This window comes from Pleurodeles waltl, chromosome 11, assembly GCF_031143425.1.
Source record: "Pleurodeles waltl isolate 20211129_DDA chromosome 11, aPleWal1.hap1.20221129, whole genome shotgun sequence".
In the NCBI taxonomy this organism is placed as follows: Eukaryota; Metazoa; Chordata; class Amphibia; order Caudata; family Salamandridae; genus Pleurodeles; species Pleurodeles waltl.
In genome coordinates this window covers 418,561,172-418,582,335 of record NC_090450.1, presented here as the reverse complement: position 1 = coordinate 418,582,335, position 21,164 = coordinate 418,561,172, and the positions used below count along the sequence as shown (strand labels likewise).

General features: G+C 49.1%; 1 protein-coding gene across 4 annotated transcripts in view; it reads left to right on the top strand.

The window, feature by feature from the left end:
* DGKD (diacylglycerol kinase delta) overlaps positions 1 to 21,164 on the top strand; it is a 1,336,482-nt gene that overhangs the window by 308,936 nt on the left and 1,006,382 nt on the right. For all 4 annotated transcript variants that reach the window (XM_069213762.1, XM_069213763.1, XM_069213760.1 and 1 more), the window contains exon 8: positions 16,852 to 16,954. In XM_069213762.1, coding sequence (XP_069069863.1) covers positions 16,852 to 16,954 — 103 coding nt within the window. The remainder of the gene's footprint in view (positions 1 to 16,851; positions 16,955 to 21,164) is intronic.

Sequence of the window (21,164 nt, the reverse complement as noted above, 5' to 3'; positions counted from 1 at the left end):
AATCCTGGGGAGTGCAAAACCAAAGTTTCTCAAGTCTCTACAGTGGTTGGTTTGCCCACTGTTCAATCCTGGGGAGTGCAAAGCCACAATCTCTCAAGTCTCTACAGTGGTTGGTTTGCCCACTGTTCAATCCTGGGGAGTGCAAAGCCACAGTCTCTCAAGTGGATAACAGTCTCCACTGGTTCTGGAGGGGGACTGGTGCCCAGAGTGCTTCATCCTGTTAAGGACAGACGGAGTGGATGCTGTTCTCCACTGGTTCTGGAGGGGGACTGGTGCCCAGAGTGCTTCATCCTGTTAAGGACAGACGGAGTGGATGCTGTTCTCCACTGGTTCTGGAGGGGGACTGGTGCCCACAGTGCATCACTCTCCCCGTGACGGTCCCAGTTCCGTCACTGCCCCTGCCGCACATGGGCTAGCGGTGCTTGACTTTGCAGTACTGACCTGTTCAGCAGTGCTTGCCATGGCGGTCTTTGCCCTGTTCATCGATCTTTGCCCTGTTCAGCGGTGCTTGCCATGGCGGTCTTTGCCCTATTCAGCGGTCTTTGCCCTGTTCAGCGGTCTTTGCCCTGTTCAGCGGTGCTTGCCATGGCGGTCTTTGCCCTGTTCAGCGGTGCTTGCTATGGCGGTCTTTGCCCTGTTCAGCGGTGCTTGCCCTGTTCAGCGGTCTTTGCCCTGTTCAGCGGTCTTTGCCTTGTTCAGCGGTGCTTGCCATGGCGGTCTTTGCCCTGTTCAGCGGTCTTTGCCCTTTTCAGCGGTCTTTGCCCTTTTCAGCGGTCTTTGCCCTGTTCAGCGGTCTTTGCCCTGTTCAGCGGTCTTTGCCCTGTTCAGCGGTGCTTGCCATGGCGGTCTTTGCCCTGTTCAGCGGTCTTTGTCCTGTCCAGCGGTGCTTGCCATGGCGGTCTTTGCCCTGTTCAGCGGTCTTTGCCCTGTTCAGCGGTCTTTGCCTTGTTCAGCGGTGCTTGCCATGGCGGTGTTTGCCCTGTTCAGCGGTGCTTGCCCTGTTCAGCGGTCTTTGCCCTGTTCAGCGGTGCTTGCCATGGCAGTCTTTGCCCTGTTCAGCGGTCTTTTCCCTGTTCAGCGGTGCTTGCCATGGCGGTCTTAGCCCTGTTCAAGCGGTGCTTGCCATGGTGGTCCTTCATTGCCCAGCTGGGCTGGGGCTGGCGGTCCTTCATTGCCCAGTGGGGCTGTGGCTGCCAGGGCCCTTCTGGGCACTGACTCTGGCGGTGGCCTCCTGGCCAGTGACGATGGGGCTGCCCTCCTGGGCACTGACTCTGGCGGTGGCCTCCTGCCCACTGACGATGGGGCTGCCCTCCTGGGCACTGACTCTGGCGGTGGCCTCCTGGCCAGTGACGATGGAGCTGCCCTCCTGGGCACTGACTCTGGCGGTGGCCTCCTGGCCAGTGACGATGGGGCTGCCGGTGGCCTCCTGGCCAGTGACGATGGGGCTGCCGGTGGCCTCCTGGGCAGCGGGGATGATGGCGGTCTTCTCCGCCGTGCTGCTCTTCCCAGACTTTGGCGATTTCTTCTACCCCTTCCCCACCTTGGGAGGAGTCACAGCTGAGTGGACACTCCCCCGGGGACCCCTGTGAGCGGCTTTGCCGGCTGGAGCCTTCCCCCCACTCCCGCCGGGCACTGTCCAACTTCTGGTGCTTCACAGGGGGGGACTGGCTGTGCTGTGGCTCTGTCACACTGGCTGCCCTGGTGCCAGGTGCACTCCACATACCTCTAACAGGCACTACTGGTACCAGCGATTTTTTGGCTGAGGTGCTAGTACGGAACCTATGAATTGGAGGGGGAGTGGTGGGAAAGAGGTCAAGCTTGCGCAGGAAAAGTTTCTTAGGAACACTGGTACGGGTAGCTGGAGGGGGTCTGGGATTGGAGGAAGAGGAGGTGGTTGTAGGAGGTGTAACATTTGTGGCTTTGAGTGCAGGTGCATGCGCTGGAGGCTGTCGTGAGGTGGATGGCTGTTGGGTGGGTGTGTGCCTGCGTTTGTGTACTTTGGGAGGGGGCGTCACAGACACACTGGGAGAGGACACAGGGGACGTGTAAATGGTAGTGGGGGTGGTGAGTGCAGGTGAGCAGGGTGTTGTGGTGGGTGTGCTGGTGCGGGACCTAGTGGCTGTAGTGGTAGTGCATGCAGGTGAGAGTGTAGATGACACTGGGAGGGAGGAGGGAGACGAGGAGGCAGTGGATGTTGGTATGTCTGTATGTGTGTGATGCTTGCATGAGTGCCTGTGGGATGTGTGGTGCTTATGTTTGCCTGAGCTTCCCTTGTGTGTTGACGTGTGTGCAGGCTGGTCTGAAGGTGTGCTTGGGATAGGCTGGGGTACAGGGGATTGGGTCTGGGTGGAGGAAGTTGGAAGTGGGAGGCTAGACACAGGAACAATGGCTGCCATCAGTGCTGAGGCCAGAGATTGTAGGGTTCGATGAAGGGCAGCCTGACCAGAATGAATGCCCTCCAGGAATGCATTTGTGTGTTGCAATTCCCTTTCTACACCCTGGATGGCATTCAAAATGGTAGACTGCCCAACAGTGAGGGACCTGAGGAGGTCAATGGCCTCCTCACTGAGGGCAGCAGTGGTGACAGGGGCAGGGGCTGAGGTGCCTGGGGTGAAGGTGACGCCTACCCTCCTGGGTGAGCGGGCATGGGGCGAAGGCTGAGGGGCTGCTGGGAGGGCGGTGCTGGTAGGGGGGGTGGCGGCTGTACCTGTAGAAGTGGGGGGCACAGATTTTGCTGCCACCACAAGGAAGCTCCCATCGGAGGACGAGTCCGTGTCGCTGGTTGCTGATCCTGTGACCGCCGTGGAGTTCCCCTCGCCCTCCGTCCCACGGGTGTATTCAGAGTCCGTGGTGTGGCCCTCCATGGCCATGTGGGATGCAGCTCCCTCGTGCTCTGGTGCCACTGTACCTCCGCCTGATGATGCTGATGCACACAAGAACAGGGAGAGCACAAAAAGGGGGGGGGGGCGACAGAAGAAAGACAGGTTGAGTGCATGGCTTACCGCTACCGGTGGCGGACAATACAGACACAGCAGCCCCCTGCACTACGCCGCGCTGTTGGCCTCTACAGATGCAGTTCCTGGGATATGGCCTACATGGCTATGGTGGACATCAGCACACATAGATGACACAGGGGCATGTATACCTGTACTTGGCACTCTACAGAGGTGGGGTGGAGTGCCACATGGCCTTCATTACGGAGGGGCCTAGCCTACGGAACTCGCCCTGGCCTAGGGAAACCCACAGCCCTCCTCCCCCACCCAGACACCTTCACTGCTCTCAAAGTCCGCACAGTGATGTTGTACTCACCCCCTTGTGTCTGCTGTGATGCCCTCAAGCGCCCATCCAACTCAGGGTAGGCCACCGCCAGGATCCTGAACATCAGGGGGGTCATGGTGCGACGGGCACCCCTCCCACATTGGGAGGCCATCCCCATCTGAGCCTCCGCCGTCTTCTTGCTCCAGCAGCGAATGTCCTCCCATCTTTTACGGCAGTGGGTGCTCCGTCTCTGGTGGACCCCCAGGGTCCGGACGTCCTTGGCGATGGCACGCCAAATATCCTTCTTCTGGTGGGCGCTGACCTACATGACACGTACAGGGGAAGAAGAGAAGTCATTACCAACTACACCGTCAAAGTGAGTGGCCCACATCCCTACCCTTGCCATGTGGCACATGCATTCACAGTCCTTCCTGCATGCAGAACTGTGGCCCCTTCCTTCTTACAACCAGCCCTTTCCACACAGGCATAGCCCATAAAACTTGCTACCTGTGTACTCAGCTGTTGGTCTGGAGGACCGTAGAGTAGCGTGTACTGGGGGAGGACCCCGTCCACGAGCTTCTCTAACTCCTGTGCAGTGAAGGCAGAGGCCCTTTCCCCAGACGCACAAGCCATTGTCTCTTCCAGACCGAAGTCACAGCAGCACTTGCAGTGTAGGTCCTCTCCTGACGAAGATCAGGTATTGAGTGATTCAACAGATAGAAAATGGCGGTCACGTCAGCGGCGGTGCGTATCATCACCGCCGGCGCACTTCGTCATTGGCTCCTGGGACCCATAGGGTCCAATGTTAACCAATGCAGCATTGCGCAGCAGTCTTTGTCCGCCTACAGCGACGGTGTACAACGCCAGCGCAGTTACCTCCCATCCCATTGTCCCAGTTTAGTGGTCAGGCAGCCGCCATTTCAGGGGCCCACATGGCTTCATTTTCAACTGTGTCACACATACAGACAACTTTTTGGGTTAATTTTCGTGTTCTGTGTAGACTGTGGGTACATACCTCTGAGTTGTTTGACTCTGTGGTCACTGTTGTCCTTCCTAGGCACCGTCAGCTGGGACATGTGCGAAGATGGCGGAATCCTCCTGTGTACCGACCGCTGGTGGACCTGTTGACAATGGAGGAGCGACATTTAATCATCACCTACAGGTTTGACCGTGCCACAATCCAGGAATTGTGTACCCAGTTGGAGCCTGACCTGATGTCAGCTATCCGCCATCCCACAGGGATCCCCCCTCAAGTGCAGGTGCTATCAGTGCTCCATTTCCTTGCAAGTGGGTCTTTTCAAACAGTGGCCATGGCATCAGGGATGTCCCAACCTGTGTTTTCCAACGTGTTGTCCAGAGTGTTGTCTGCCCTGCTGAAACACATGCGGAGCTACATCGTTTTCCCTCAGGTGGAGGATTTGGATACACTGAAAGGTGACTTCTATGCCCTTGGACATATCCCTAACATCATAGGTGCCATTGATGGGACCCATGTAGCTCTGGTCCCCCCCCACAGGAGTGAACAGGTGTACAGGAACCGGAAGAGCTATCATTCCATGAATGTACAGATGGTATGTTTGGCAGACCAGTACATCTCCTAGGTAAATGCTATGTTCCCTGGCTCAGTGCATGACGCCTACATCCTGCGGAATATCAGCATCCCTTATGTGATGGGTCAACTCCAGAGGACCAGTGTGTGGCTATTAGGGAACTCTGGTTACCCCAACCTGTCATGGCTACTGACCCCAGTGAGGAATCCCAGGACCAGGGCAGAGGAACGCTACAATGAGGCCCATTGGTGGACTAGGAGGGTGATCGAACGCACCTTCGGGCTCCTGAAGGCCAAGTTCAGGTGCCTCCATATGACAGGTGGTTCCCTATTCTACTCACCAAGGAGGGTGTGCCAGATCATCATCGCCTGCTGTATACTTCACAATCTGGCTTTGCGACGCCAGGTGCCTTTTCTGCAGGAGGATGGTCCAGATGATGGTGTTGTGGCAGCTGTGGAGCCTGTGGACAGTGATGAGGAGGAAGCAGAGGAAGAAGACATTGACAACAGGGACTCAGTTATCCAGCAATATTTCCAATGACACACAGGTGAGAACACCTTCCCGCCTACTATAAGTACTTTCCCACTTCTACCTCTATCCTGTCTGTCAATTTCAACCTGTATATGGTAACTGAGTTGTACATTTCCCTTACGGTTTCACAGGTGTAGTTACCAACATGTGTCAACTGCTTAGATTCCTCATGGAGTTGAGATGTGTGACATAGGTATGTTGACATTACATTTGAGAACGGATTTTGTCACTGTCATTGCTAATACACATTTTCAAAATCACAGACTGACTCCAGATTGTTTTGTGCTTCAAGGGTGTTTATTGCAGTGCTAAATATTGGAGGGGGTTGGTAAAATGGTGAAGGGTGATGGTGGAGGAATATCCATGGCAGAGTCCAGTCTATTAGTCTCACAGGTGCACTGCCCATATGGGCATAGGAAGTGGAGCTAGGGCAGTTCCAATATGGACAGGATTACAAAGTGGGACAGTGGGATGACAATCAGGGTGGTCTCATTTCTTGGCGGGGGTCTTGCCATCATGCTCTGTCCTGTTCCTGGATCTCAGGGACTTCTTGCGGGGTGGTTCTCCGTCTGCAGGGGGTGGGGTGCTGGTGTGGTGGTCCTGTGGCTGGGCGTCCTGTCCAATAGCGCCGGCGGAGGTGGTGGGCAGTTCATCGTCCATGCTAGTATCAGGGGCCGCTTGGCAGTATCTCCTTCAGCACCCCTACGATGGTGCCCAGGGCGGAGCTGATGGTTCTGAGTTCCTCCCTGAACCCCAAATACTGTTCCTCCTGCATGCGCTGGGTCTCCTGAAACTTGGCCAGGACCGTAGCTATCATCTCCTGGGAGTGGTGGTATGCTCCCATGATGGAGGAGAGGGCCTCATGGAGAGTGGGTTCCCTTGGCCTGTCCGCCCCCTGTCGCACAGCAGCCCTCCCAGTTCCCCTGTGTTCCTGGGCCTCCGTCCCCTGGACCGTGTGCCCACTACCACTGCCCCCAGGTCCCTGATGTTGTTGGGGTGGTGGGTTATCCTGGGTTCCCTGTAGTGGTGGACACACAGCTGATTGATGTGTCCTGGGTACGGAGGTATGGGCCCACTGGGTGGGTGCTGTGCTGGTGTTACCAGAGGGTGGAAGGTCTGTGGTGGCCTGTGACTGGGTGTGGGGAACCGACTGTCCCGAGGCCCACGATGGTCCGGGCTGGTCATCTAGATCCAGTTGGCCAGAGCTGCTGTCATCATTGTGGGCCTCTTCTGTTGGTGGGGTGGAGATGTCTGGACCCTCCTGTCTGGTGACGTAGGGTAGTGGTCCTGCAGGGGTGTAAAAGCATTATTATTGCATCTGTGTGTGTCATGGTGTCCAATGGGTGGGTGACCGTGTACCCCAGTGGTAGCATTCCTATGTGGGGACTTGTGTGATGATGGTTGGGGGGTGTTATGGGTATGTGCAGTGGGCATGCTTTAGTGATGGGTGTCCATGCTTTGTTGTGTCATGCAGGGCTTGGTGTTGGGATGGGTGGTTTGTGTTAGTAGTGCATATGTGAGGAGTTGGAGTGATAGGGGAGGGGGTGAGGGTGGGGGTCTGTGATAGCATGCAGGTAGGGTGGGGGATATGATAGTTAAGATTTGACTTACCAGAGTCCATTCCTCCACCGACTCCTCCGAGGCCCTCAGGATGCATAATGGTCAAGACCTGCTCCTCCCATGTTGTTAGCTGTGGGGGTCGGCCGCCAGTCCGCTGTACCGCGATGTTGTGCCTGGAGACCACGGAATGCACCTTCCCCCGTAGGTCGTTCCACCTCTTCCTGATGTCGTCCTGATTTCTTGGGTGCTGTCCCACTGCGTTGACCCTGTCCACTATTCTTTGCCATAGCTCCATCTTCCTAGCTATGGAGGTGTGCTGCACCTGTGATCCAAATAGCTGTGGCTCTACCCGTACGATTTCCTCCACCATGACCCTGAGCTCCTCCTCCGAGAACCTGGGGTGTCTTTGCCGTGCCATGGGGTGGTGTAGGTGATGTGTGGGGTGGTGTGTGTGGTGATAAGTGTGGTGATATGTAGTGGTGTGTGGTTTTTTTGTGCGTGGATGTTGTGTGGGTGATGGTGTTGTGTGCCTCTGTGTGGTGGGGTTGTCTATGCTGTGCTGTCTCTCTAGCCTTTGTCAACATTTTTGGTAGTAGGGGTTTGTGGGTGATGTGGGTTTATGTTTTATATTGTATTGATTGTGTGGGAGTGGTGTTTGTATGTGTATCAGGTGTGTGTATTTCGAATTTTCCAATGTGGCGATGTTTTGGAGATGTGTGTGTATGTTGAGCGCAGCGGTGTGTACCGCCAATGGCATACCGCGGTTGAAGGACCGCCCCATGGATTCGTGGGTCGTGATAGCATGGGCGTGATTCTGTTGACGTCATGGTGGAGGTTTTGTTATCGCCAGTTTATCACTGACCTTTGGTGTGGCGGACTTGTGTGGGTGTCTGAATTTCGGCGGATTCCGAGATGTGGGTCATAATGGCTGTGGCAGATTTCGTCGGCCACGCCGGAGTATCGGCGGTCTTCTGCACGGCTTTTACCGCCAATGTTGTAATGACCCCCTATGTGTTGACAGGTAACTCTCCTGCAATTATTTGCTATCAGTGGTTCAGGGACAAATGTATGGCTAACGATTTTAGTCCTAGTCAGTACTTCATCAAAAAGATATTGAAGCAAAGAGTTATGTTTGCTTTTGGAGCTGGTGTCAACTTTCATGTCCTCCAACAGCGGCCATAACTTTACATCTAAAAGGACATAATCACTCTTGCTTGTATGTAGGCCACGCTTAAGGGTGGGCACCTTAGGAGAGTCTGAGTGAATCTGAGCATTACAGGCCCTAAAACCACTGCCTGCAATTATAGAAGCCAACTGACGAGCAGTGCTCCAAATTGTCAATCTTCATAACTGTATGTCTGCAATATAAATCATTCTTTATAACAATAAGCTACCCTCCACTTGCTTGTCCATGTTTCCCAAGTGGCTTGGCTTCTTCACTGTAGGTAGAAAAACCATTAATGTACATCCTAGATGTAGCCCAGGTCTCCTGAATCATATAGACATCCAATTTACCAATATAAAGAAACCATTCACTATCTAATAATTTAAGTTTAACGCCAGCCAATTTCTAGGAGATGATAGTAAGGCTAGATCAAGATCTAGGTTCATCCCATGGATGTGGAGCAGCAAATAGATAAGCAGCAGAAACTGAAGCACAGCCAAGTAGATTGTAATTAATCCCTGGTTGAAGTGGCATTGAATCTACATCATGTCCAGGTATTCTAGTTGTCACTTCCCGGGCCACAGTGACAGATTCAATACAATCGTCCTCTAGCACACGCTCAGCCCAATCAGTTAGTAAATCTATAGCATTCAGATTTGACAAAGCAAGGCCTGCTGCAGACTGCAACCCTAGAGCTTCTAATTCAGAATTCAAACAACACAGATCATTAGAGCCCATCTAGGGAGATTGGTCTGAACCAGAAACATTTTGGGACGGATGTTGTGTAAGTAACACCCTCCCTGCAGCTTCCAGCCAGTATTGCAATTACACTGTAGTCTCCTAGCTCCCCCCGCTGCTAATACATTTACAGCGACATTGGTTACTCATTATTTTGCAACTTGCGTAGAGAGAATAACTAGTAGCATTTTCAGATTGTCCAATTATTGGTGCAATAAGACATTATTAGCACTTGCTGTCATTGACTCCACATCAGTTGTGCAGCAGCTACTAATATTAATGTAGGTGCAAGTTCAGTTGGAGATTAAGCCAGTGATTCTGTATGGGGCAAGGCAGCCACCTCAGTTGTAGCCAAGGGGTAAACCTTTTTGGAGCATGGAACATTATGGAAGATGATCATTTTAGGATTCGTTGGATATCTGACTGTTGCAGGAACATCCAGGAAAGGGGTCTTGCTTTTGCTAGACACTGCATGATCCTCACCTGCCACTTGTAGATATTGCCTTTGTATTTAATGTAGACTGAACTTTTTCAATCAAGTGGTTGATGTCATCGAGTACAGTCTTGACAACATTTGTAGGGGGTTTCAAAGCTTATGTAGCTTTCTGATTGCTCATTTTAACATTGTTTAACTCTTTTCATTGAAAACATTGCCCATCATTCAGGTTATGCAAGAAAATATTGCAGAGAAGTAAATACCGTACACAGCAATGCGAGTTTGCTTCCAGAAGCTCAAATAGTTGTAAAATTCAGTTACAGCTCTTTTATGGCACAATCCGCTGCATGGAATATCTTCCAACCTTGGTGTAGCTACAGCTAGCCCAACTGTCAGAACCTGGGACAGCCTCTGTGTAACCTCCCTCCAGTACCTGGATATCACTGGTCAGTCCCACAGGATATGAAAGAAGGTACCTGCCTTTCCGCATCCCCTGAGACATGTCGGCGTGTTGGTTCTACCTATGTGGAGAAGGGTTCTGGAATAGTAAGATCTGTGTAGTATCCTGAATTGTACTAGCCCAAACCTTGCCCGTTTTGCTGTTTTCCTTGGACTTGGAGCGGCTTCCGCCCAGTCATAATCCTCAATATCTCCTAAATCCTCACCCCATGCCCCTCTCAAAGTTACCAGTGGATCTGGGGAGATATTCACTAGTTTCTTGTAGATTACTGAGATCTAATTTTCAGAAATAGGCTCTGTGAGGAGGGGGTTGTCTGGGGGAGGCCTCAGGAAGTTGTTCTCCTTTCAGTATATGACATCGCAGGGCACATCCCAGTCGCAAATACCTACATTGCTCTATCTCAGTAACTCTTGGCAGAGGTCTCAAATTGTATAAAGGATTGTCCCTGCCAGACATCCCCCTAGTGTTCCATGCCAATAAGCTCCCAATTTGAGAAGCCTGACAGGCCTCCTACACCAGTTAACATGTCACAATCCCACAGCAGAGTAATTGTAGAGTTCACCTTTCCATCCTTAGTAAGCAGTGGTCTCCCTCCATACCGTGACCACTGTCTGAGTGCGTTTCGGCAAAGCTCGTTCCCTTCTCTTATAGTATATGATCGCTTTGTGTCCTTTATGACCCATAGTGTCCCAGTCTACTCCAGAGGCCTGTTCGTGATGGTCTGAGAATACCCAGTTGTTGATCACTCATAACTGTCACCCATTAATACTTTAGGAGATGGGGTACTGCCACGCCACCGTCATAGACCCCTCTCTGTAGCTTTGTCAGCGAAATGCACGGCCCCCTTCCAGAGCAGGAGAGTTCATGCTCAATTCTCATAAAGAACGCAGGAGGGACTGGGAAGGGTGTATTTTGAATAACATAAAGGAGGCGTGGGAGTGTCATCAACTTATAGAGCGTCACTCTACCCAAGAGGGAGGATCCTCCAGTGCTCTACATCTCATTTCAGCCTGTTTAGATGCAGGAACACATTTCTATGCAAAAACTCTTGCGGGTCTTTGGTAACATAGATTCCCAGGTAATAGAAGGCCTATAGAGGTCCAAGAGTCCCCCAGACATGGAAAGATTAATGATTTAGTCCAATTGATTTGGTAGCTTGAGTGGCTCCCAAAGACATCAAAGACCTGGAGTATCCTGTTTATAGATAGGGAGGGCTGTGTGACATAAAGCAAAACATCATCGGCATAGAGAGAGGCACGCTCCTCCCATGCCCGTCCGCACTCACTCCCTGTATTAGAGGGTCCTGATGAACCCAGGCAGCCAGTGGCTCCAGTGCCAGCATAAAAATAATTGGAGAGAGGGGGACAATCCTGCCCGGTCCCACTCTGCAGGTCAGATATGTGGGAGACCCCTCCAATCACCCTCACCCTAGCTAATGGGTCCTGGTAGAGTAGTCTGGTCCAGCTGCAAAAGTTGGGCCCAAAGCCAAGACGCACAAGCACAGCAAAGAGATAATTCCCTTCAATACTGTTGAATGCCATTTTGGCACCTAAGGCCATCACTGCTGCACGTTCCACCTGGGGTGGGCATGTCTTATGTAGTACCCCATAGAGTCTCCTTTGGTGAAGACGAGTACTCCTATTTGGCATGAAGCCTGACTGATCAGGGTGTATAATTTAGGTAATATCCTTGGGTACTCTGGTTGCTAAAACCTTCACCAGAACCAGTGAAATGGGGCTGTATGAACCACAGTCGGGGACTTACCTTTTTTAGGGATGACGACTGTAGTGGCAATCTGCTGAACTGGTGGCAAGCAGCTGTCTGCTTGTGCTGTCTGAACATGTCCAGCATAGGCATGATCACCTTGTCTGCCACTCCCTTGTATAACTCAGTGGGCAAGGCATTAGAACCTGCTGCCTTTCCAAACTGTATGCCCTGAATAGTTTTCACAATCTCCTCTTCCGTCAAGTCTGCCTCTGGAGACTCCCACTCCTTCCCCATGTTTGTATGGTTATATCTTTCAGTAAGTCTATACAGTCATCTTACGTCATATCACTGGAGTATACAGCTTCTCATAGCAGGCCGTAAAGGTGTCTGCTATGTCATTGCTGGTCATCCGTAAGACCCCAGCTCTATCTTCTGTAGCTTAAACCCACGTGCGTTCCCTATTCCGCTGCTCTAGCCAGGCCAACAGTTTGCCCACCTTGTCCCCTACATCATAGTCTGGGTTGAGCCACCAGTGCATGACTCCTTGCCCTATTTTCTGCTAACTCTTGTGGTCTTGCTCTCGAAGAGGCAATTGATGGCAGTAGCGCACTGGGGCATCACTTGTCACCCTGGTCTCCAATATTTCTATGTCTTGCTCAATGGCCTCACATTCTAACCTTGTATCCTTTTTCCCCGACCTATTAAGGCTTTGGCTTGCTCCCTCACAATCTTTTAAAACACCTTCCATAGAGTACAGGCAGACTCTGCCGTCCCCTTGTTTTCATCAAAGTATAAGTCAGTCCCCTTCCTGAGCTTTTCTCTAATATTACTGTCTTGGAGCTACCATTGGTCTATCATGGGGGGGGGGGTGAGTGTTGTATCGCGTAGTTCCCAAGTGAGCAGGTCCCTTACTGGTGAATGGTCCGAAACGCCCCATGCATGGTGAGTCGCTTCCTGAAGCTGTTCACATTCATGTGCTATAATTCAGTTGTGAGAAGCTACCAGGTGTGCGCGAGAAGTATGTGTAATGCCTTTGGGTTGGGTTATGGTCCCTTCAAATGTCAGTCAGTCCCACTGTGTCTATGAAGGCCTGGAGTGGACTTGCTGGTGACCGGGAGGTCGCCTCTGGCCTCCTATCCATCTTTGGATCCAACACTGCATTCATGTACCCTCGCAGTATAAGAGTTCTGCTCATGAACTCCAGGAGAAGGGTACTTACTTTTGGAAGGGTTGTGGCATGCAATCTGGGCAGTATGTATAGCGAGAATATGTTGAGCGTGTGCTCTTCCCATGTGTCCGTTACAGCCACAAAGCCGCTCATGGGGTCGTGCCATGTGCGTTGTAGGGTGAGAGGTATTGATTTTTTAATTAGAGTGGCAGCCCCCCTCGATTCCGTTGTATAGCCTTGATGGGCCAAGAGTGTGTAACCAAATCTATTAAGGGCCTTAAAATTATGTCTTTAAAGGTGTGTTTCCTGGATTAATACCAAATCGGGGCATGCAGACACAGGTGCTGAAGTACTAACGTGTGTTCAATTCCCACCCCCCCATGCCATTGATATTCCATGACTATATATTCAGCCCCAGTGGTGCTTGACATGTCAGTGTGGTAACCATGATGTGGTGTTTCCTATCCCTTCCAGATGCCCTTGTTCAGTTATCTCCTGTGTGGCAAACCTTTGTGACTTGTCCTTCCTGCAAGGATTGACTCCTGAGATGAGTGAACATAACTTACAACCACGAGCAGCAGATGCAAACCCCAAAACTCCCCCTTCCCTGCAGGGCAATAAAAAATTGCTTGATGCTTCGCCCGGACAGTCCACATTCAGTCCCCCTGCAGCACCTTTGTTTAATGCCCCCCAATCCCTGATCGAGTCCGTCAGGTTTAGTCTATTTTCTGAGACCCCATATAACACAACACATAATGCTCATAACATACTGCCCATTCGGGTCAATCTCTCATGTGTTGATTACGCTGGACTCTGTTCCTTAGGGTCCTTTCAGCCTTCTACACGCCATCCTTCGACCCAGTCCTAGGCCTCCTCTGAGGAGGCAAAATGCCATGTCTTGCCCTGCACCACCACTTTCCGCCGGGCAGGGTACATCATCATGTATTTAATCTCTTTAGCCCTGAGAGCTTTCTTGACCTCCTCAAAGTTGTGCTGTTGTGTCTGCACCTGGAGTGTAGAGTCTAGAAAAATCAGATGAGCACATTTTCAGAGTGGAGATCTCCGTGGGTTAGAGCTGCCTGACGTATTGCATCACGGTCTCTATACTTAAATATTCTTGCAATGATCGTTCTTGTGGTGCCCCCGGGCATGGTGGTGGGCCAGATGTTCGAACAGCCCGTTCAATGGAGAAGGAGAAGAAGTTAGACAGCTGTTTGGAGCAGAGTGTGTTGAGAATAAGATCTTCAGGAAGAGATTCGCACTGGTTCTTTCCATTCCCTCTGGGTCCCCCACCACTCTAATGTTGTTACGGCGCACTCTCCCTTCTTGATCGTCTAGTCTAGCGGTCATTGCTGCTTTCTGTTTCGTTAAAGTGCAGGCTTGCTTTTCCAGCTTTTTCTTAGTTGAGTTAAGTCCATGTATTTGGGTTTCTGTCACTGTGACTTTCTCAGTAATTTTCCTTGAAGTCCGCATGTAACAAATTGTCATCCATTGTGACCGCATCTAATTTTGGTTTGATTGTTCCTTTGAGTTCCTGTATGGCCGTCATGATTTCCCTTAACAAGGGATCTCCCTCAGGATGGGCCTCCAGGCCCCTTCCACTGTCTGTGACACTCTGCTGGGAGTAGCCATTACTATAGTGTATTAGTCCAAATTATCCACCTGTATGGCTTTGGGACCTCGATTCTGGACCATGGCTCTTACCTCTCAGATTGAGTTGCTGTTGTTTCAACTGTTTTCCCTCTGCCATATGGCAAGGATGGGAACCCCAGGACTACAGTCTGCACACTTGTAAACTCTGCTTCCTGCTTGACACCATACTTGGTCACTAAGAGTTCATGTATGCAGGTCCCTGCGTTGGGTGTCCGCCCCGCGGTGGAAAGACGGGGGTGAGGGAGGGGTGGGGGGGAGAGAACAATTGAGTCTGGCCTCAGTTGACTGTACCAGAAGCCCAACTACAGCTACCTCTATTGGATATGGGTGTCTCTCATTGAGAATGTCTCACTACAGTCGTGACCTCCAAGGTGTCGGGCAAAATAACTTTCTTTGCAGGCCCCTTGCACCCTCCGCTTGGGGATTGTGCTCGGAGGAAACTCCCCCTGTAGAACTGGTCCCTGGATGCCCTCTCCTCACAGAGCAACGCTCACTTCGCAGTCCGGTCGAGGTGCTCCATCCCTGACCTTTCAGCGGGGTCCGATGAGGCCCAGAACTGAGGGCCCCCAGCCCCACGGATCTTGTAGGGGGGCAAGGAGTTACCCCAGCTCTCTAAACACCATCTGTGGGAGAGTCAAGCCTGTCACGTGTTCTCTGGGTGCTAGTCTGGGTCTTCAGGAGGCTAGGTCTTCCTTTCCCCCTTGCATAGCACCACTTGCCTGAGTAGGGGGGCTCCTCATTTGTCGCCCGAGTCCATGTACGTGTCTCTCCGGCTTTCAGGGGCGCCTTCCAGGCGATGAAGATTCTACCGCTCCGAGCTGCCTGTATCTGCTTCTTGTTGCCGTGTGTGGCCGATGGGATTCTGTCTGCTCCAGGCCCCGCAAGTGAGCCCGAGGGCCTGATTTTTCCCGCTGCCACTGATCCGTCTGCATCCTCTCGTCGATCCTGTACCAGATGCTGGAGGCGGATGTCACAATCGGGACCATCCAGGTGCTCGCTGCCTCCCTCACTCTGGATACTGTGTCTTCACTCGGCATAGCAGGGTACACACCTACACTGTGCGTGAATTGAACTCTTCAATATAAAGTAGAAGATGCAGAGTAGATTTGAACGTCAAAACAATAGTTTTTCATTCATGATCTCATCCCTTCCAGGTTGGTGATATCCAAGCAGTTCATATTCTGCTGAACTGGACCATGTAAACCAACGTGCTACCCAGACGCCACTGAATCCCTTTAGGAAAACTTAGGGCCGATTCAGCCAGGTGTAAAATGGCTAATCCAGTCCTTCTCAGCAAGTTGACAATAGCTGAAAACCGTCTCTCATCTGTCCTGAGTTGTGACTGGAGAGCTGTCTCTGCAGACTAGGCTAGAGCTCTGGAAGAAATGCCTGTGTGGACCAAGCTTCCCTTCAAAATCAGTTTCTTAAGCTGCCACTTTTATCTTCTTTTGCTCCGCCTTATAACTGAATCTCTTTATCATAAGATATCTGGGCAGTCTCTTCTGTCCAAGAGCATAAGCAAGAACTGAAATGTGTAAGTTTCCAACTTAAAGAAATTGCCTCCAACTTACTCCTTACTGCTATAAATTGGTATATGTCATATCTGTTTGCCTTTTAGTTAAAGATATTTATTTAATTGTGTCCTTTAAGCTATCATAAGGGGTACTATCCATACAAGAAAGTTATTTTTGCATTAAAGTTAACCGTTTTCAACCTCATGGCTCTAGTACAACCATTGTTTCTCTTGTAAAATGCTTCTGATGTCAGCCTTATTGCAGCTGAATAAAGTTTATAATGCCTTTGTCAAGCTTCATAATCAATCAATAGCCATTAGCTATCTTCTATTTTTTTCAGTTAAAAAAATTGGATGAAGTGTAGTCTGCGCTGTCAGTTTTAAGTTTTTACTGGGTATTTTAAAAAAATGTGCTTTCAAATAAGTATATCTGTTTAATAAGAGAGATTGTCTCTTTTTAGAGTGTCATTGTGTGCATAGGTGGAACTAATGTGTTTGTACATTAATTGCATATTCCCACTATGTTCAACTATGCCTACAGATAAGTACCTTATATCGCTGTCAGTTGAACATGTCTGCAATGAAGAAAGTGCTGTTTTGCTCTGGGTAGCAGCAGTGTGTAATGTGAGCCCATCATAATTTGAGCTCTGTTCTTTATAGGGTTGTAATAATAAGCAGACCGTCTACTGCAAGCAAAAGACTGTCTGTGATGTGGATGTAAGAAAATCCTTGTCTGATGTGATGCCATAGTAAGGTGACCACATCTTTCAAGTGTTGTGATGAGGTTGGGGGGACCACAATAGGTCATTTGATTCTGTTGTAACAGGAGTTTTGTGTGACTGCTGTGGTGAGAAAAGGTCTCTGGTACTATGAGACTAATGAAGAGAGAACTAGTATGAAGCTATAGTGAATGAATCATTATATTGTAAACATTTTCAAAGAATGCTACCTGTGGGAGTGTAATATGGAATCCAATTTTGGATTTACATAAGTAGGGAGGAGGCCATTGTCTGATTCGAGAGTAAGATATGTCTCTATTTCTGGAACTAGCTATGCTATTGGCTCTAATGATAATTATAGTTTTTGATAATGCCTGTCTCCTATTTCTACAGGTTCACTCTGCCTGTAAAGACTTGTTACCCAACAAATGTCCGCTTGGTTTGTGTAAAGTGTCTGTCATTCCCCCTACTGCCCTCAACAGCATTGATTCCGATGGTAAGTCTCTCTTTTTGGATTTGTCTTGTCCATCGATGTCTCATGCCCATTCACTGAACTACCTATGGTAGATTCTACATTTTGTCTGTCTGAAATTGCTATGTTTGTTTGAACAAGGAGAATTTCAAAAATCGTTTTTAGTATACACATTTCGACCATATCTGGCAAATTACAAGATCATTATGCCCTAAAAATAGATCTGATAAAGACCTCTAGTTGCAGATTCCTTACCTTAGAATTTCCCTCGGGTGTCAGACTGGATCCAGATATTTTTCTTCAAGCAGTACCCTTCTGCGCCATCAGTTGGCGTTGGTCGTTGGCAATGTGGTTGCCATGATAACGTTCAGGTCGTATATAGACGCCACCTCGGCATGCTGATGTCTGTTCTTTTATTTCAGAGCCAGCCTATGGGCAGATCCAAAGAATAGCTGCCCTCAGTCGTTTTTTGACTGACTTTTCAACATTTTGTCAAAGTTTTTTGACCACCTGGTGTATTAGCATGTCCTCCCACAAGACTGGATTCAAGCGGTGTGACTCCTGTCATCACATGATGTTGGTGACAGATCCGCACCATGACGCCAATGATGGGGTGGAGTTGACTGACGCCACCTGATGGCATGCAAGGTTACTGCTCAAAGAAACATTTCTGGATCCAGTCTAACACCTAAGGGCCATTCTAAGGTAAGGAATCTAGAATATGTCTCTACCACATAATTAGTTACAGAAGGTAAGTAGCTTTTTTATTAGGTATGCTATGATCGTGAGAACTCTGGGCTTCTTATTGAATAGATGAAGCATCAGTTGCACAGTGGTTATGAAATAAAACTATGTCTTATACCACACAAATGAATTAGTCTATACTGTACAATCCAAACAAGTTAAGCTTCGGGCAAAAGGGAAAGATATGAAATGTGTATTTTACAAGGCACCTGTTGCAGTTAGATTTCTGAAAGAGTAAGTTTAAAGACTAAAAATACCACAGCAAAAGAAAATAAAGTAATCTTTTTTTTTATTAAATAGTGTTTGGATAATTACTGCTGGACCTTCTTCAATCAGTCGTAAAGACTTTTGTAACTTAGTGAGAGAGAGCTGTCTGCCTCTCTGCCCTTGCTCTTCATGACTGAGGTTGTGAGTAAACCATTACTTCTAAAATGAGTTCATCAGCATCTGGATAGCCATGGATAGTGATTCCTGCTATAGGTATAGGTTTCAGAAGCAAAGTGGTTCCTAACATGCCCCTCTGGCTACTGGTTATAATTAGGTGTGTTTGGTGCTTTAGCACCGCTGTGACAAAATTTGCTGTCAGAGCACAAGAATATTCCAAAGGCATCAGACTGGATCCAGAAAATCCTCTCTGGTAGGTGGCGTCGATTGGCTCTGTGTTGGCACCCACTTTGCCAGATGTGACATGTGCAGTTCCTATATGGACGTCGCTCAAGCATGCTGACATCAATTATTTTCTTTCTGCGCCATCAGCGCAGAAACAGAGACAGCTACCTCAGTTTATTTTTTCAACTATTTTTTTATGTTTTGATGACCATTTTGAGCCTTTAGGTCTCAGTGTGCATGGGAGATGTCCTCTAAAAAGCAGTCTGTGTGGTTTAAACTCTGTGGTTCCTGTTGCAGACAGCTGTCTGTGACAGATCCTCACTTGCATTTGGTGCTTGGAGCCGATTCATGACTCCAAGGCTTGTCCCAACTACCACTTTATTGATCTAAAGGTGGTTCTGGAGCGTTTCCTGAAGCTTCTGGACCCAGGCTGTTCGTGGAACCATTCCCAGCACTCGTCATCGCGCTCAAAGTCGTCATAAGTTGTACTAGAAATCTAAAAAAAAAAAAAAAAGTCAAAATGCTCCTTGACTTTGCTGAGCTGGTCCAAGTCTTCGGACAAAGTGCGGGATTACCACTGATCTAGGCCCCACTCCCATGTGGAAAGCACCGAGCCTAAATCTGTATTTCCCAGAATTTCTTGGAGATGAAGCAACATGAAATAATACACCTCTGAGGCCCACTGGGTTTGCAGGTGCCCCTACCGGATCCCTGCTGGCGATTCCGCTCTCTGTGCCATTCGAGCTGCTTGGATTTGTTCCAGGATCTGGATTTCGGGCAGCCTTAGAAAGATCCATGAGGCGGAGGGCATGGGGGTAATAGCCATCGGTGTCATCTAAGTTAGGAACCCACTGCTCTGTTTGTTGCCCCGGTGATTACTGTGCTGGGGTTGAGTCGGGAAGGTAGTAGCACCTACTTGCAGGTGTGAGGTTACCTACCTGTCCTTGACTGCCTGGTTAACCTCTTTGTCTCCCCTCCACCTCTACCCTGGCTGCGCCCTCTACCTTTCACAGCACCCCCACCAACATTTCCTGAGCCTCACTCCTGCTAATACTGTGTATGTGCTAACATCAGCGTCACCTTCCCTTTTTTTTATTTTGACTTGCTGCTCATTTGAGACCTGTTACTGATAGACTACACAATATTTAGCAGTTGCTAGTAGTTTTTCTGTTGGTTCTTGCTACCAGCACACAAAGGGTGTCTGTAAATGTGTTTTAATGGTGTGGTGTAAACCATTTACTAAAGTAGTAACAAAAGCTGGTAAACTCACCCCTAAGAGATTTGTCATGCCACTGTGTTGCTGGTAAATTTGTAACAATCTTTCATAATAGTCATGTACAGATTTATCTTTTATTTTCTGTGCATTATTTTTAGCCCAGTCAACCCTTTATTCTAGTACTTTTTCCTAATAAATGTCAATACTGGTTTTAATTCCTTTTTAAATCTTCACCAGGCCCATTTCCCACGCCTCGCTATGGCTCTTCTGTCAGCCAAGCTGTATCTTATTTTTTCACACTCTTCCCATAAATCTTTGGGCACAATGATGCTAAAAAGAATGTCTAAATCGTTCCAGGTAGACCTCACCATTGGTGTTAACCTATTTAGTTCTAGGCAATGAAAGGGCTCCAGTAATTTAGTAAAATCTCTGGTAAATGAAAGAAAGTCAGCCTGCGACCAAGGGGTGGCAACAAATATAGTAGGGTGACCATCCTATCCAGCTGGGGCCCCTCGTAATGGGAGCAAACATATATTGGTATTGTTATGTGAATCATTGTTCATAGGAAGTGTGAGAGGGTGTTGTTGTAGTGCCAGTAAATCCATTTCAAGCTTCTATGTATTAAGGTCTCCTATAGCTGTATAGGTGGATTTCAAAATTTGTAAGACCTTTGCAGTATGCTGGAGCAATTTATCTTTATCGCAGGTTTTGGCCTCCTCTTTTGTATTACTAAACCATTGATGTGACCAAATGTATTTACCAGGTATGTTTTGGTCGGTGTGCGGAGGATACTCTAGGTTTACTCCAGATGTACAGAGATATTGTTCTTATTCACTATGAAACAAATTGGAGGCACAGGAAGCTCATTCTTGCGCTAAGTCCAACAGACGATATAGCTAGTTTGGGGCCTGGTAGATCAGAAATATCAATGTACTTATCTGTAAGGTGGTCAAACGGCATTACACTGATCAGTGTCGGTACGCAATATTTGGTTGGTCCTTGTACGTAAGATGGATGTCTGTATCCTGCTCCGCCTTGTTTGATTATCTGCTATATTATCAAGAGGATCCTTCCATACTGCTAACAACTCGTACATTTTAACCTGACAACTTCCACAAGTTTATGCCATTTCTAAAATTGGGGTAGGAGCCACCATTTAAGTGGGAATGATCAACAAATTGGTGCTGCCATATATCAATGGAAGCATCTGATTTTTCTTTTCTTCATTTTTAGGGTCGAGTCTGCGTCGCTTGCGCATGCGTATCGCTTGCAAGACGCTTTTGTAGTTAGAAAAGGGCTCGGAGCCCCGTCCATGTCACGTCAGTGTCTTTCATTGGTTTGTGGGCTTGCCTTTTAAAATCTGCTTGCTTTAATTAGTGGAAGACACGTCATGTCGAGTGCAGCGACCAAGTACTGAAAACATGCAAGGCTCGCTGTTTTCCATCCGGTTTGTGGACTACTTTTTATCTCTTTTCGCAATTCGATCTTGCTTGGCAGAAGTCGAGTGCTTTGCATGACATCAACCCTGTTACATAGTTAATTGCACTTTTGCCGGTTACGTTGATAATTGCACTTTTGCCGATAGGTTTCACTACGAGAAGTGCTTAATTTGTGCTGCTTGTTTCCGGTGCGGAGCATGGGCACTTATTTTTGCGGGCCGGCGCT